The 15289-nt window shown below is 40.8% G+C and overlaps 1 protein-coding gene across 1 annotated transcript; it reads left to right on the forward strand.

Annotated features, from left to right (window-relative positions):
• The first annotated feature begins 719 nt into the window (after positions 1-719).
• On the forward strand, positions 720-3716 carry LOC149148027 (large ribosomal subunit protein mL102 (rPPR5)-like). Its single transcript, XM_089440405.1, has one exon. It carries the CDS (start codon positions 1061-1063, stop codon positions 3422-3424), a length of 2364 nt encoding a protein of 787 aa, XP_089296531.1. The 5' UTR covers positions 720-1060; the 3' UTR covers positions 3425-3716.
• Positions 3717-15289: the final 11573 nt, after the last annotated feature.

Consider the following 15289-nt stretch of genomic DNA (forward strand, 5'->3'; position numbering starts at 1 on the left):
ATGCATGGGGTGAACTTTGCTTTACGTAAGTTTTTTTCTTCTTACTTTCACTTGCATTTTGAAAGTGCGACCTTCAAAACAATGTTATTGACTTAAAAAATTAGTAATACATGTACTTAATTTGAAAGAGTGAAAAAAAAAACATTTAAAAGTGAATAATTAATATAAATTGTTTCATTTGATTAAACCATATTACAACATAAAACATTATTTCATCAAAATTGTCAATTTTAATTTTAATTTATATTTCATTATTAAATAAATCAAATAAAAACTTTTATATTTATAAAAAATAAATAATAATAATTATTAACCATTTAAAAAACTCAATTAAATATTAAATGGTTGCCTATAATTTCTTATCTACAACCTACTCTAAATCAATTCCTAATCTGCAACATACTTAAATCAATTCCTAAAATTTTAACTTTAATTACTTATTCATATATAAAAAATTAAATCTTAATAATTAATTTATAATTATAAATCTACAAATACTTCATAATATCACAATCTATGTATATATGCTTTTCTAAAATACCGTTAAAATAAATTAACGTAAAGTATGAGTTAACATACTCATCACAATGCAAGAAAGAGATCGTCTACCTATGTGTGGAATGCTTTTGTTCAATGTTTAACTTAATTTTCAAAGAGTTAAACGCCATTATTGTTGGTGAAAGAGTGATCTGGCTTAAATGGCAGAACCCTATAAAATAATAAAATATGACTCAACAATAATTTGTGAGGCAACAGGATGGGTTTACATTTGAGCCCTCGGTTTGGCTGGTCTGAAAACAGATTTAAAGTTTGTGATAGGTAAATAAAACTTCCCCTAGACCTTAAACCCTAAACCACATCTGGTTCTGTATTTTTTTTGTTTCTTGTTCGTCTTCATGAACAGCTTTTATAATAGCTCTCAGTATGCCCACCCTCATTTTTGAAAACCAAAGCATCGATTCCTTACAATGTTAAGGCGAAGCAAAGGGCGATAGACATGCTTTGAACACATGGAACAGTCTGTTGTTTTGGCTCCGTAATATCTAGTTTAGCTCTGAAAATGGCCTCCATCTGCAAATCTGCTAGGCGTTTCACCATAATACCACTGTCCCACTTGTTCTCCGCAAGGATTGTGAATAGGCCTCACAGGATTATTCCCACTGGGAGGATCTCCCATGGCATTGGATCCACATTCCTCCGTTCTATGACATCAACAATTACGGTTGATCCAGGCGAAGAACAGATGCTAGAGGATCCCCTAATCTCAGAAACTCCAACAGGCGTTCCGGAAATGGAAGAAGAAGAAGAAGAAGCAGATCAAGCTCAGTCAATGGAAGAAGCAGGTCAAGCTCAGTCAATGGAAGGCACCATCAAACCCAGAGTCAGAAGAGGTAAGTCCAAATACCCTACAGACCCAGTTGATAATCTCTGTCAAATCATGGCCAGTAGGCGTTGGAGCTCTAGATTAGAACACACCATGAAGCTTGCAGTCCCAACATTAACCCATGACATAGTGATGCAAGTCCTAGATAAAGCAGAAACTGCAGCACAGGCCTATAAGTTTTTCAAATGGGCTGGAAAAACTGGATTCAAACATGATAGGTTTACATACTTTTCCATCGTTGAAATCCTCGGCCGGGCGAAAAAACTCAATGCTGCAAGGACCCTCGTGTTTGAAATGCCCAAAAAAGGAGTCCAATGGAATGATGATGTCTTTAACAGCCTGGTCAAGAGCTATGGCAAGATGGGGATTGTAATGGAGTCCGTTAAGATTTTTGATAAAATGAAGGAATTGGGCGTAAAATACACTGTCTTGGCATACAATAATTTCTTCAGTGCTTTGATAAGGAGTGGGAGGACTGCCATGGCCAAGCGATACTACAACAGGATGTTGAAGGACGGTCTTAAGCCCGATATGTTCACCTACAATATTCTTATACGGGGCTTTTGCATGTCGTCAAAAGTGGATGCTGCTCAGAGGTTTCTGAATGATATGATCACCAGTGGTCGGGGTCCGACGATTGTGACATTTAACACTCTCATTGATGGGTTTTGCAAGGTAGGGAGATTAGAGGAAGCCCTTAAAGTATTCAATCAGATTAAGGAGAAGGAACTTGTTCCAGATGTGGTGACATATACAACATTGATCAAAGGTTACTGTAAAGAGCACCGTGCTGATGAAGCGTTAAAATGTTTTAAAGAGATGGTGATGCAGGGTGTGAATCCAGATCGTGTCACCTATGTTGCTCTGATACCGGGCCTCTGCGAGGCCCAAAAAATGGATGAGGCCCAGAAGCTTTTAAATGAGATGGTGGAACAGAACTTTACACCCAATGCTGCATTATTCAATGCATTGATAGATGGTCATTGCAAGGCAGGCAACATGGAAGAGGCAGTCGACGCTCTTGGTCAAATGGCCAAGTTAGAAATCTCTGCTGATCTTACAACTTACAACACTTTGATTGTAGGCCTTTTCTATAGAGGGAAATTCGATAAGTCGATTGAGATCTTTGATGAGCTTTTGCAGAAGGGTGTTTTACCAGATCCAGGAAGTAATGACTCTACTACCTTTGATAATTACTATCCCATGCTCAAATATCTCTGTGAACAAGGCCAAACTCAGAAAGCAGAAGAGCTCTTTAGAAAGTTGCTTAAAAAGGGTGCTCAGGATGCAACGGTATTCAATACTCTTATCACTGGCCATTGCAAGGAGGGTACACCTGAGGCAGGTTTTGAGCTTCTCAATATAATGCTAAGAAAAAATCTTTCTTTGGACAGTGAAACATACAACGTCCTTATTGAAAGTTTCCTGTGCAAGGGACTGCCGGCAGAAGCCAAATATACTTTAGACAAGATGATGGAAATTGGTCATCTACCCAATGCTTCTACATTCCGTTCAGTGATTGACGGTCTCTATTCAGATGGCAGATTTCAGACTGCCAGTAGGGTTATGAAATGTATGTTGGAGAAGGACATAAAAGAAAACTTCGATCTTATTCCCAATATTTTGGAAACTCTTCTGGATCGTGGCCATGTGGAGGAAGTCATTGACCGACTTGAGTTGATGTTTGTAAAAGGCTGTGCTCCCGATCTGAACAAACTCTCGAATGGTCTTTGTGAAAAGGGGAAATCTTTCACAGCTTGCCAACTGCTACAATTTGCATTGCAGAAGAATTGTAATATAAAGGCTGCTACTTATGACACCGTTCTCAATGGACTTTGTGCTGATGGCAAAGCTAATCAGGCCTTTTATCTCTTATTTCGAATTACAAAGAAGGGTTCTCGTTTCCCCACTCTCACCTGCTATGAAACTTTAATCAGTAGTCTTCAAGCAGAAGGCAAAACGGAACAGGCAGAGCTTGTCTCAAGTAGATTTATGGGCAAAAGCAGTAAAGGAAAGGAAGTTGAAAAGAAAGCCAACTAAATTACTTCAAACTGTAGATTTTTTTATTTTTGGTCTTGATGTAGAATTACAAATTGGCGAATTTTCAAGAGAATTTACATATGCCATCTTAGGAGACAACAGAAATCTTCAATTGTCAGATCATTTTATTGGAGAGACTGGAATTTATACACTTTGAATCTTGATCCATGTGGTTGGATCTGATCTGAAGATCATCTTTATCAAATGAGGTGTGTTGTCCTTTAATATTATATCTGGGAATAATTAAGTCATTGCAATAAAATAAATCGTCATGAAAAATCATTAACAGTCATCTTTCTGGCGTGGTTTGGGGTCAAAAGAAAATTTCTTTTGCCATTGAGCTTAGATACATTATTTTTCTCTTTGCTGTTGGTGTATCGATTTTATCAATTCATATTCATTTCTAGAATATCAGTTTTTGACAAATTACCAGGTTTTATAGCAATTGTAATTCTTAAATAGTAAATGAAGTTAGTTTTTGCAAGTTCAATGCTTCAATACAAAAAATAAATCACAGGCATGCTGATTATTCAGTAATACTTCGTTACACAACTTTTTCCTTTAGCTGTTAAAATATAGATAGAGGTGGCAGTACCAGTTACTGATTTTACAAAAAAAGTTCCACTTCTGTCCATTCAGAGAATTGGGAGGGAGAGATGTATGATAAGGATTAACTGTAGGAAAGATTAATCCAAGTGTGGCCATATGTGAAAGTCAGCCATAAATGTAAGTCAAGATATGCCTCTGTGGCTATTATAATGCGAAAAGATAAAGTTGAATTGGACAAATAGGTGGGGTCAAGTATGCATCTGTGTTGTTCAGCAATCTAAGGGCAGCAAGTGTAAGTGATTTCTCTTCTTTTGATAACTGCTTGTGATGTATGTTTACTTTTCTTACTTAGCTTCTTCTTTTACTTCAATTATTATTGTGTTTTCTTCATCAAACAACTACCAAAACATAAAGAACAATGAGACAAAGGACACCAGATATAGGCAATCAGCCAGGTCCAAAACCTATCCAATCTTGAGAGGAAAACCCACAGAATTCTTCTTCTTATAGAATCTTCAATTGACGAATTCCAAGACCTAGACCCTTGACCAAAACTCCTCCAAGACCAAAACCTTGCTTCTTTTGCCAAGTCAAATGAACATCTTCTTCTTTGTCTTCATCCTCGACCTAGCAACATCTTGACTGCAACTTCAACCTCTTTTACTGCAACTTCGGCTTACCTGAGACTTCTGCAATCTTCAGCCCTTGACACAGAAACCCTAGCCCATATGAGAATGATGCAAATGGTGAGATCTGCCTTCTTTCACCCTCGCTTAACCTTCTTCTCCTTCCTAGTGAATTTGGTTCTTGAAGATAGTCCTTATTGACACCAGAACTTGTCCCTTTTGATAGCACTGTAACTTGGCCTTTCCGCAATACCTTCTTTCACCCTCGCTTAACCTTCTTCTCCTTCCTAGTGAATTCGGTTCTTGAAGATAGACATTATTGACACCAGAACTTGTCCCTTCTGATAGCACTGTAACTCGGCCTTTCCGCAATAGATAAGAACCCTGATTTTCTTCGCACGTGTGAGAGTAGGAGGCCCAAAACAGTCCTGAACTTCGACTTTTCCTTCACTCCTTTCTTCGCTGACCTGTAGGCTTCTTATCTTCCTTCTTCGCTCTTCTTACTTGCCCTTTCTTGCTTGACCGAATTGTATCTCTTAGTGAGGTCGAGTCCTCCCTTTTATAGGCTTCTCACCCATGCATTTAGGCTGACATGTCCTCTGTTGTAGGCTGACAGCTCCATTTGAAGGCCAACTTGCTAGTGGCACTTGGACTTGGTCTTGGAGGGTCTTTTGACTCTAATATTGACTCAAAATATTTTTTCTTACAATATGTAACATGCCCATATGGGTCTCATACATGACAATGACTTTTAATGACTTGATGACTCAATGACAAATCCTAAGAGCTCTCAATGGGAGCTTGACCTAAAAATAAATCTTCTTGAGCATGAAACCCGTGCCTCAAGATCAACAATAATAAATTTATTTTTCTCATTACATCAAATACATAAAATCATGATTACATATGTCATTATGAAGACCGAAACTAGTTACATATTTCAACACTCCCTCTTAACTAAGGAGGTATTCATAATACATACAAGGTACTTGGACATTCTCAATCTGAAGAATTCTCATAAGAATAGTTGGATTGGTAATCCATATGTATAATATCATATCATCCAACATTGTCACATAGCAAGGCCTTGACTAACAACTCTATCTCTCCACAAGATTAATGCACAATGCTGGCGAGATCAATGACTTGTAGACACCTTCATCATTGTCTGTCCAAGGGCATACCCCACTCGGGTGTTCACAAGGTATGTCCTTCCAGGACTATTCTTATCTTGGATTCCCAGTCCTCAAAGAATATCAGTCCTCTATGACTACTCTTATCTTGGATGCCATACCACATCCTCAAAGAGTATCAGATGCCAGATGCTTACCCAGTCCTCCATTCTTTTCTTCCCAAGTGAAGACAAGAATGGTGTGTCTATCTGTCCCTCTCAACTAGGGAGGATATACCCATTCCAATGAAGGAATGTACCCATTCCTATAAAAGGAATGTACCCATTCCTATAAAAGGAATTTACCCAAGCTCCCTCTTATCCAGGGACTTGTTGTTGTGTAGGCAATCCTTTCTGCGGACATAAACGATCCCACTAGTCCTATTGGAGGATCTAGCAATAAATGAAGACAAATATGTGTAAACTTTCCTAGTTTATACTAGAAAACACAAAGGAGGATAGATGATCTACCTCACTTTGATGATAACATCTGTTGGTGTCGTCCTTGATTCTTTCGCTTCCAAGCTCAATCTCCTCTTCACCTTTATGGATGAATATTTGCAAGAAAGATCTTGTGGAGACAACAAACGCATGCATAGCAAAATTCATTCCAATATAAACCATTTAATAGATCAAGGAATATTACACTAGATGAGCAATAATTTACACATTTATGGAAAACAAACACATAACGTATTATTAATAGATGGTAAAGGGAGCCTTACAACCACTTAAACCTTGATGTTGGAAGCCTCCTTTATGTGAGCTTCCAAGTCCTAGCCTCAATCTTCAAGCACTCCTTTCTCCTTAGCAATGTGGGCAACATTTGGGCATAGTTCAACACTAGGAAGGCAACTAGTGAATAGCCAACCAACAACCAACCAAAAGTAGATGGTAGGGGTTTCATTTATACGGAAGGATAGGGAGTTGAAGATCCACAAAAGGGGGAAGGAGTTCCACATCTCAAGGGAAAGATCCATAAAAGTAGGATCAAGAACCAGGAATGGGAGGTCTCGCTCCAATCCTCATTCAACTACAACCAACTCGCCGTTCTCGAGACTTCCAGTAAGAAAAGCTTCTCCCCCATTTTGGGAAAAATTGCCTGAAGAGGACCAACACAGGTTTTTTCTGATAAAAAGCGCGCTGCCAGCGCTAGTCACTAGTTAGACAAAAGGTTATTAGCACGGATTTGTCTATTAAAAGTAGCATTGGGCTTACAAAACAAGGTTTTGGACAAGGTCTCCATAATTTCTTCAAGGCAAGTCTTCTTCTTCTTAAGGGATGCTTTTGAACATGTTCCATGGTGAAGACATTGGTTTTGATAACTTTTGTCACTTTGAGACACTTGCGACATTGACGACACTACGACACTTAGGATATGAGTCTGGGAGTGCGACAAATACTGTATAATAGATGCCCCCTAAAGCATGAAGTCAGGACATGAAGTGATGACTGAAATGCTTTACAAGTCAAGGCAAGGACCTTAGAGAAACACCGTCAGGAGATCCACAAATCAAACATAATACAATATATCTGACATCTCTGATGTAAGTATGCTCAAAGTGCAAGCATCTAACAATACATAGATCCACGACATGGACGTAGCCATCCGACTAGAAAGGATCATGTGCATGGATCCATGGCATGGACGCAGCCATCCGAATAGAAGGGATCATGTGTATGAATCCACGGCATGGGCGCAACCATCGGAATAGAAGGGATCATGTGTATAATCATGAATACTTAATAACTCCACGCAACCTAGGGTCTTCATCTCCGACTAGATCCAACCAAAAGTACGAATCTAACCATGTGAATCAATGTGTCAGAGTCGAACATGGTAGAAACCACCTGATTACCGGTCAATGATGTAAACCGTTAACAGGTAACGAGAGAAACCACCAATGATGACAATGGTTCTCAAGGTACAACAACACAATCCACGAGTGTGAACAATGAAGCTGAAGTCGAACACTTATAGAATCATTCGATCGAAGGCCAATGATGTGAACCTATCGTCGAATGCGAAGAACCTGCCATTGAGGCATGCAAGCTCCAAGGCACTGAAAGGGAGTTTCTAGATCATCTTCTTGGATAATGAGCTGGAGTTGACAGGAAGTGATCCGTCGAAGGAGGGCCATAATGTTTCCCACATCATTGATTATTGTAGAAAAGTCAAATAGGGTATAAGTGGTTCAAATTGCAGATGGGACTTCTCTTGAACATATCGGCGACACGACTCCGGAATTTGGCAACATTTGACTCAACATAGGATTAGAGGTCATGGTGACAATAGGATATAATCAGATGAGAGGCAAATGGATTCCCAAAACCCAGTAAGGCAAGTGACGAAGTGAGGATAACCCAAACCCGACACGAGATACAGATAAGTGTCATGTTCAAGAGCGACATGTTGCCTTTATACAAAATACAGGATATATGTTTACTTCATTTTCCCCCACTATTTCTAGCGAGTACCTCTTTATTTTTAATCCCAAGGTTGAAGAGGATACCATATGCTTGTCGTATAAGTTCATTCTTTAGATGAATCCATCCTAGTATTTTTAACCAACACTAGGAAGGAGTAGCTCAGTCTTGTCATGGTGACAAGTGCTTCGTCATTTTTGTTGTACGAGTCTGACGGAGGGTTAACTCAACGTCTTTTTCATGTTTAGAGAGTTTGAAAAAGAGGCAAAAAGAAAACTCCAGAGGTCCCTTTTCGTAGATAGTCTCTCGAATCCGAAAAGGTAGAAAACAATATTCAAGAGAACCTCTTAGCCATGTTCGACTAAGGTATTCCTTTTTCGTAGCTAGTCTATCTCAGTCTGGAAAAGGGTTAAATTTATACTGAGTAGATGTCTTTTCATTTACTTTTACGAGTTCGAAAATACAAGTGCTCGACAATCTTTTCATATTTTTGGAGTCTGAAAAGAGCTGAAAGAAGACTCCACCCGAAGGAACGAGTGGTATAAAATGACAACAACTGGTTCCGGTCATGATGGAACTGCTCAAAAGTAAAGGTCAAGAGGCTGCCTACTAAGACCACTCATCGCAGCGGTTCCTCAGGCAAGGGTAAACAAACCAAGTGAAAGCGTATGATCAGCGAAAGACATGGTGACGATGGAATGAAAAAACCAAGGCTCATCTAGCAAAAACAAGCTGATAGAAATGACAATCACGAGAGGTAAAGTGGGAATGGTTTCATTTTTACACAAGCTTGAAACATGGGAAATTATGCCTGAGGATACTTGAAGATAGTTTCATTTTTTCACAAGTTTGAAACATGAGAAAAAACTATGCGTGGATTTGGTTTCATTTTTACACAAGCTTGAAATGGAGACAAACTATACTTGAATTTGGTTTCATTTTTACACAAGCTTGAAACAAAGAAAAAACTATGTTTGAGATAAGTTTGCATGCCCCTAGCATGACTCAATTCGAGGTACATGCCCCCCAAGCTTTATTTCATGCACCTAAGTAGACTACTGGGTACTAACAGGTGGATGGAATATAGGTTCATTTATGAGATTAGGTGAAAGACTCGACTGGGAATTTACGAAATCTAATCAAAGACTCGAATATGAAGAGGATTTGTTTAATTTTTTAACGAGCTTGACATAGGAAAAGAACATGCTCATGACACCTTGTTTCATTTTTTAACGAGCTTGACACAAGTAAAGGAACTTTGCTCCGACAAACCTTGATTCATTTTTATAGAGCTTGACACAGGACAAGGAACTCTACTGCGAGAATCTTGTTAATTTTAGGTATGTTCTATGCTTAGAGCAATTTATTTCAATTTTCATAGTTAGCTCAATACCTTTTCCAGATTAGCAATCACATCAACATTAAAGTAAACTATAGATAAGACATAAACATAAATCGCAGAAGGCAAGCCAAGACAAGAGGACACAAGATATGGCGCTAGTTAGGGACAAACCCTAATGTAGGGAAACCCTTGATCAATTCTTCTTTTATGTTCTTCAATGGTTTAGCAGAGAAAGAGAGAGAGAGAGTACATTTACAACATAAGTCAACACTTTGACTTTTCTAAATAAGAGCAGAGATCGTCTCTAAGAAGCTGATACATGAGATCAGTTGAAGACATGCTACTTCAACTGATTCTCCAAGGTGACTGCTTCACCTCTCATTGTGCTGCATCTCGTCATCATGCTGCACCCATCATCATAACGCTGGACCTCATGACTGTTGTACCTTATGTTGCACTGTTGTCCCATGTGCCATGGTTGAACCATGTTGTCACACTGCATGTCTCATGTGCTTGCAACACCATGCTTGCCATTGCTATCCATGCTATCCATGATAGCCATGCTGTCCATTCTTGCTGTTGTACCATGCTTGTTGCTGTACCATGTGCCTTCTGCTATGTCACAACTGCTGTCTCACTTTGCCTTGCCATACCTTGCTACTATTCTATATGTCTTGGCATACCTGGCTGCTGTCCATGTGTCTTAACAGCACCATGTCACCTTGCTGTCCCATGCATGTTAGCAGAACTATGTCACCTTGTTGTCCCATGCATGTTAGCAACACTATGTCCTTGCTAGCCCATGCATGTTAGCAACACTATGTCGCTTTGCTGTCCCATGCATGTTAGCAGCACTATGCCCTTTGCTGTCCTATAAGTACTGCTGTTCCAACATAGTTGCTATACCTTGCTGCTGTCCTATGTGACTTTGCAGCACTATGTAGCCTGCTGTCCATGCATCTTGCCAGCACCATGTAGCCTGCTGTCCATGCATCTTGTCAGCACCATGTAGCCCAACTATATATTTACTTTGTTGCACTAGTTAGCAGCACCATGTAACCTTGCTGCCATGTGTTGTTTCACCACGTTGCACTACTACACTGCATCACTGGATAGGGCATCACCCTACAACCCTTATCTTCCATACAAATCAACAAGGAAGCCTTCTAAAGACTGTGGTTCTCCAAGGGGATAACCCTCCATACCTATGCTATTTCTTTAGGCCTTGTTTGACTGCGGTTAAGGCCACGCTATCCCTTCAGCTCCTTCATATTGCGGCTAAGGTCACGCTGTCCCTTCAACCCCTTTACATTGTCTAGGGCAGCCTCCACGTTGTTCCTTTGACCCCTTATATTGTGGTTATGACTCCGCTGTCCACACAGTTGTTCCTCGGCCTAATCTGCCCAACATTATGCACTTGGAACAGCCCTTACTTACCACACTGTCACCTACAACAAACCCTCACTGCGGCCCATAAACGTGACTGTGTTAGGGCTGAATTAGATCAACTTTTAGGGCTGGATTAGACCAGCGTTTAGGGCACCCTTTAGGTTTGTGTTAGGGCACCCTTTAGGTCTGCGTTAGGGCACCCTTTACTCTGCGTCTAGGGCTGCCTTCCATATGTGTCTAGGGCAGCCTCTTTTCCTCCAAAGTCTGAGGCTTCCACTCCTAGATTTCTCTTCCATTAAAACCCAAGACAAGTGGAGAGAGAAATCGAGATAGAAGTGTGTGTGAGAAATGACTCTCAAGTCATCTCCTTTTATACTAAAATGTTGAGCACTTGTGGGGTTTATTTGGTTGTTGGCCGACCTTGCCGAATTGTCTTATAACACAAATAAATTCATAACTCCATGAATACTTATTGGAATCGGATGATCTTTAGATCAACCCTACACCTCACTGAGAGGGATCCAAGAAAAATATCCGCTGCCATAAATAAGATGACCCACATGGTGTTTGGCCCTAGTTGCCAATTTTAACACTCCCTCTCAACTAGGGAGAACTCCATCCGCTGATCCATATGTCTGTCTATACTATCTCTGCCATCAGTGCCATGCACTGCTCTGCTCTGCTGAACCATGAAGAAGAAGAATTGATTGAGAATGTCTCATACCATTCTTTACTGACTTGCAGTCAGTTTTATGGATCCTAGATCAATATCACAAGAGAGTGTCTCAAACCACTCATGCTGATCCCAGATCAATGGAGTTCATCCTAGCATAGGGAGTATGGTAGATACAACGATGCGTCCATCGATAGTACTACTATGGTGCCTAATCCCATTTCCTTGCTCATTGGCCAGATGAGAGGTACTTCCCATGAGTCTCACACTGCATGGGTAGGATGCCTTGATAAGAGAACCGTTCATCTTGTTCCTAAGTCGCCTCGGGGTATCATAGGGGAAGGCTGAGCCATTCACCTTATACACAACGCACCATTAGGGGAGGGTGACTCGCCCTATGGTCGCGTGTTGCTCCAGTAAGTACCCCAAGCCCCCTGGAGCTCCTAGAGCTCAATGCATGCAACATGTAGGACCCTCATAAGAGGGTCTCTCAACGACTCCAAGTCGTTTGGGAAGGTCACAAATTTGACCTTTCCTCGGGGCTTTGACGGAATGTTTGTGACCTGTACATCAGTCTCAATGCGATGGAGCCTCCTCGCTCATCAACGTACCATGTCCCTGATAAGGTAGTATATGATGTCTATCTACTGGAGCAATCATAGAATACGAGATTCCTCAACAATCAAATCCCCACCTGGTTGACACAAAAGATCACGGTGGTATCCATCATGTGTGCAAACTACTCACTGAGGAGCTTCCCCAACCAGGCAGCTTCATACGAGATCATACTCGTAGCTATGTATTCGGTCTTGGCGGTGCTTATAGCAACCGACTTCTGCTTCATTCTCATCCATGATATCGAAGCAGAATCCAAAGAGAACCAACACTCAGAAGTGCTCTTGCGATCCTCCACACTGTCTGCCTAGTCAGCATTCGAATAATCTTGCAACTTCACATTTCCGACAGTGTATCTCAATTCATGAGAGATTGTGCCCCGAAGATATCTCAAAAGATTCTTGGCACCAATCCAATGAGGCTCAACCATCTATGAGCTCATCATGCTAACTGCAAAACATATGTCTGGACGAAAGTTCACCAAGAACATCAACGCGAATGAGTTTATGAACTTAGAGGAATTTCCCAAATCTGGTCTGGCATCACTACCATATAATTTTGAAAGTTAAGATCCTTGAGGTAGTCATGGGCTTGCAGTTTACTGTTCCACATCTAGAATCCAACTCCTTCTTACTTCTGCAAATGAGAGGGTCTGCACTTGTCAGAAATAGGTCGTCCTTAGAAGGTGTCGGTATGAGAAGTCTATCATCCACAACCTTCGAGCAATGGTTTGGATTGGTTTCACTCCTAGTGAATCTCAACTTCATTAGACAACTATCAATCCTCTCGTACTATGCCCGGGGTGTTTTGCTCCAAGCCATAGAGGGCTTTCTTCCACCTGTATACATGAGATTCCCTATCATGAATCTCAAACTCCTCGGGTTGTTCCAAACCTGTGGACCTGCTACATAAGGGGTATGGTCCCCTTGTAAGATTTTCCTTCGGTACATCTCAGACATGTACCTTCATGCTCTTCTTAAATTCAGGCATCCCTGTCACCGTCTGACTCACATCGGGTAGGGCCCCATAAGTAGACCTCCAGTGTTTTAGATGAGATATGTCAATTGACATGATCCCCAATGGACCATCCTGCAACTTGATACAAATTGCCAACCCTGAACCCATGAAAAAAAGCATGTTTGAAAATTCTATTTTCAAACACGTATCTTTCCATCGATGAATGCCGCCCTGAAACCTTTGACTTCCATTGCCGAAATGGACACTAGGTTCTTCTTGTGATCAGGTACATAAAAGAGATTCTGTAAATGAATCGAGTTACCCTCATTCAATTGAGGGGTAACATTTCCTACACCTTTTTTGGGATAGGTGGCATCGGCTCCAAGTATAATCCCACGAATGTTTCCATCTCTTACCAAATTTGAGAGAGCACCCTTCTATTCGATGAAGTGCCTTGAAGCACTATAATCAATAAGCCATATTCCCACAAAATCTGAAGGAGAGGGCCAATACAAGATAACACTTCTTTATCTTATCAGAAACAACATTTGATTCTTCATACCTGGGGTTCCTTGCTTTCTCTGAAGAGTTGGCCATTTCCTTGATGACTTGCATTACCTGTGATTCCTCTGATCGTTGAAGATGTCCCTGGAATGATTGTTATCATCATCAAGTGATGTGTTCCTGCCATTCAGACACTCTTTCGCATAATGGCCGAACTTGTTGCAAACAAGGCATTTGTCTTTCTTTCCATCCTTAGATCTAGACTTTCCATTGAAGTGATCTTTAGGCCATCAGAAACTTCCATTGTGCCATTTTGATAATATTCTCTGCTTTGACTTTACCCTTGGTGAATTTGAAGAGGGATGAGAAATCCATTGATCCTTTTGTCCTTTCCCAACGGTCTTCGGTGATTGCTCTTTCCTCTTGCTTGGGCTTTGCCTTCACCTCAGCTTTGATACCATGTTAATTTTAGGTATGTTCTATGTTTAGAGCAATTTATTTCAGTTTTCATAGTTAGCTAAATATCTTTTCCAGATTAGCAATCACATCAGCTTTAAAGTAAACTGCAGATAGAACATAAACATAAATAGTAGAAGGCAAGCCAAGACAAGAGGACACAAGATGTGGCGCTAGCCAGGGACAAACCCCAATGTGGGGAAACCCTTGATCAATTCTTCTTTTATGTTCTTCAATAGATCAGCAGAGAGAGAGAGAGAGAGAGAGAGATAGTACATTTTACAATAGAAGTCAACACTTTGACTTTTCTAGATTAGAGCAGAGATCATCTCTAGGAAGATGATACATGAGATCAGTTGAAGACATGCTGCTTCAATTGATTCTCCAAGGTGACTCCTTCACCTCTCATTGTGCTGCATCTCGTCATCATGCTGCACCTCACTGTGCTGCACCATGCTGCACCCATCATCACAATGCTGGACCTCATGACTGCTGCACCTTATGCTGCACTGCTGTCCCATGTGCCATGGTTGAACCATGTTGTCATACTGCATGTCTCATGTGCTTGCAGCACCATGCTTGCCACTGCTATCCATGTTGTCCATGATAGCCATGCTGTCCATGCTTGCTGTTGTACCATGCTTGCTGCTGTACCATGTGCCTTCTGCCATGTCACAGCTGCTGTCTCACTTTGCCTTGCCATACCTTGCAACTGTCCCATATGTCTTGGCATACCTGGCTGCTGTCCATGTGTCTTAGCAGCACCATGTCACCTTGCTGTCCCATGCATGTTAGTAGCACTATGTCACCTTGCTGTCCCATGCATGTTAGCAGCACTATGTCCTTGCTGTCCCATGCATGTTAGCAGCACTATGTCACCTTGCTGTCCCATGCATGTTAGCAACACTATGTCCTTTGCTGTCCTATTAGTACTGTTGTCCCAACATAGTTGCTATACCTTGCTGCTGTCCTATGTGACTTTGCAGCACTATGTAGCCTGCTGTCCATGCATCTTGCCAGCACCATGTAGCCCAGCTATATATTTACTTTGCTGCACTAGTTTGCAGCACCATGTAACCTTGTTGCCATGTGTTGTTTCACCATGCTGCACTACTACACTGCATCACTGGATAGGGCATCACCCTACAGTGCATAT

This window comes from Pinus tabuliformis, chromosome 9 (genome assembly GCF_031772625.1).
Source record: "Pinus tabuliformis cultivar Carrire ecotype Pingquan chromosome 9, CPIR1, whole genome shotgun sequence".
In the NCBI taxonomy this organism is placed as follows: domain Eukaryota; kingdom Viridiplantae; phylum Streptophyta; class Pinopsida; order Pinales; family Pinaceae; genus Pinus; species Pinus tabuliformis.

Excerpts from the sequence above, each read along its gene's own strand:
- LOC149148027 (XM_089440405.1), top strand. The coding sequence starts at position 1,061 with ATGGCCTCCATCTGCAAATCTGCTAGGCGTTTCACCATAATACCACTG.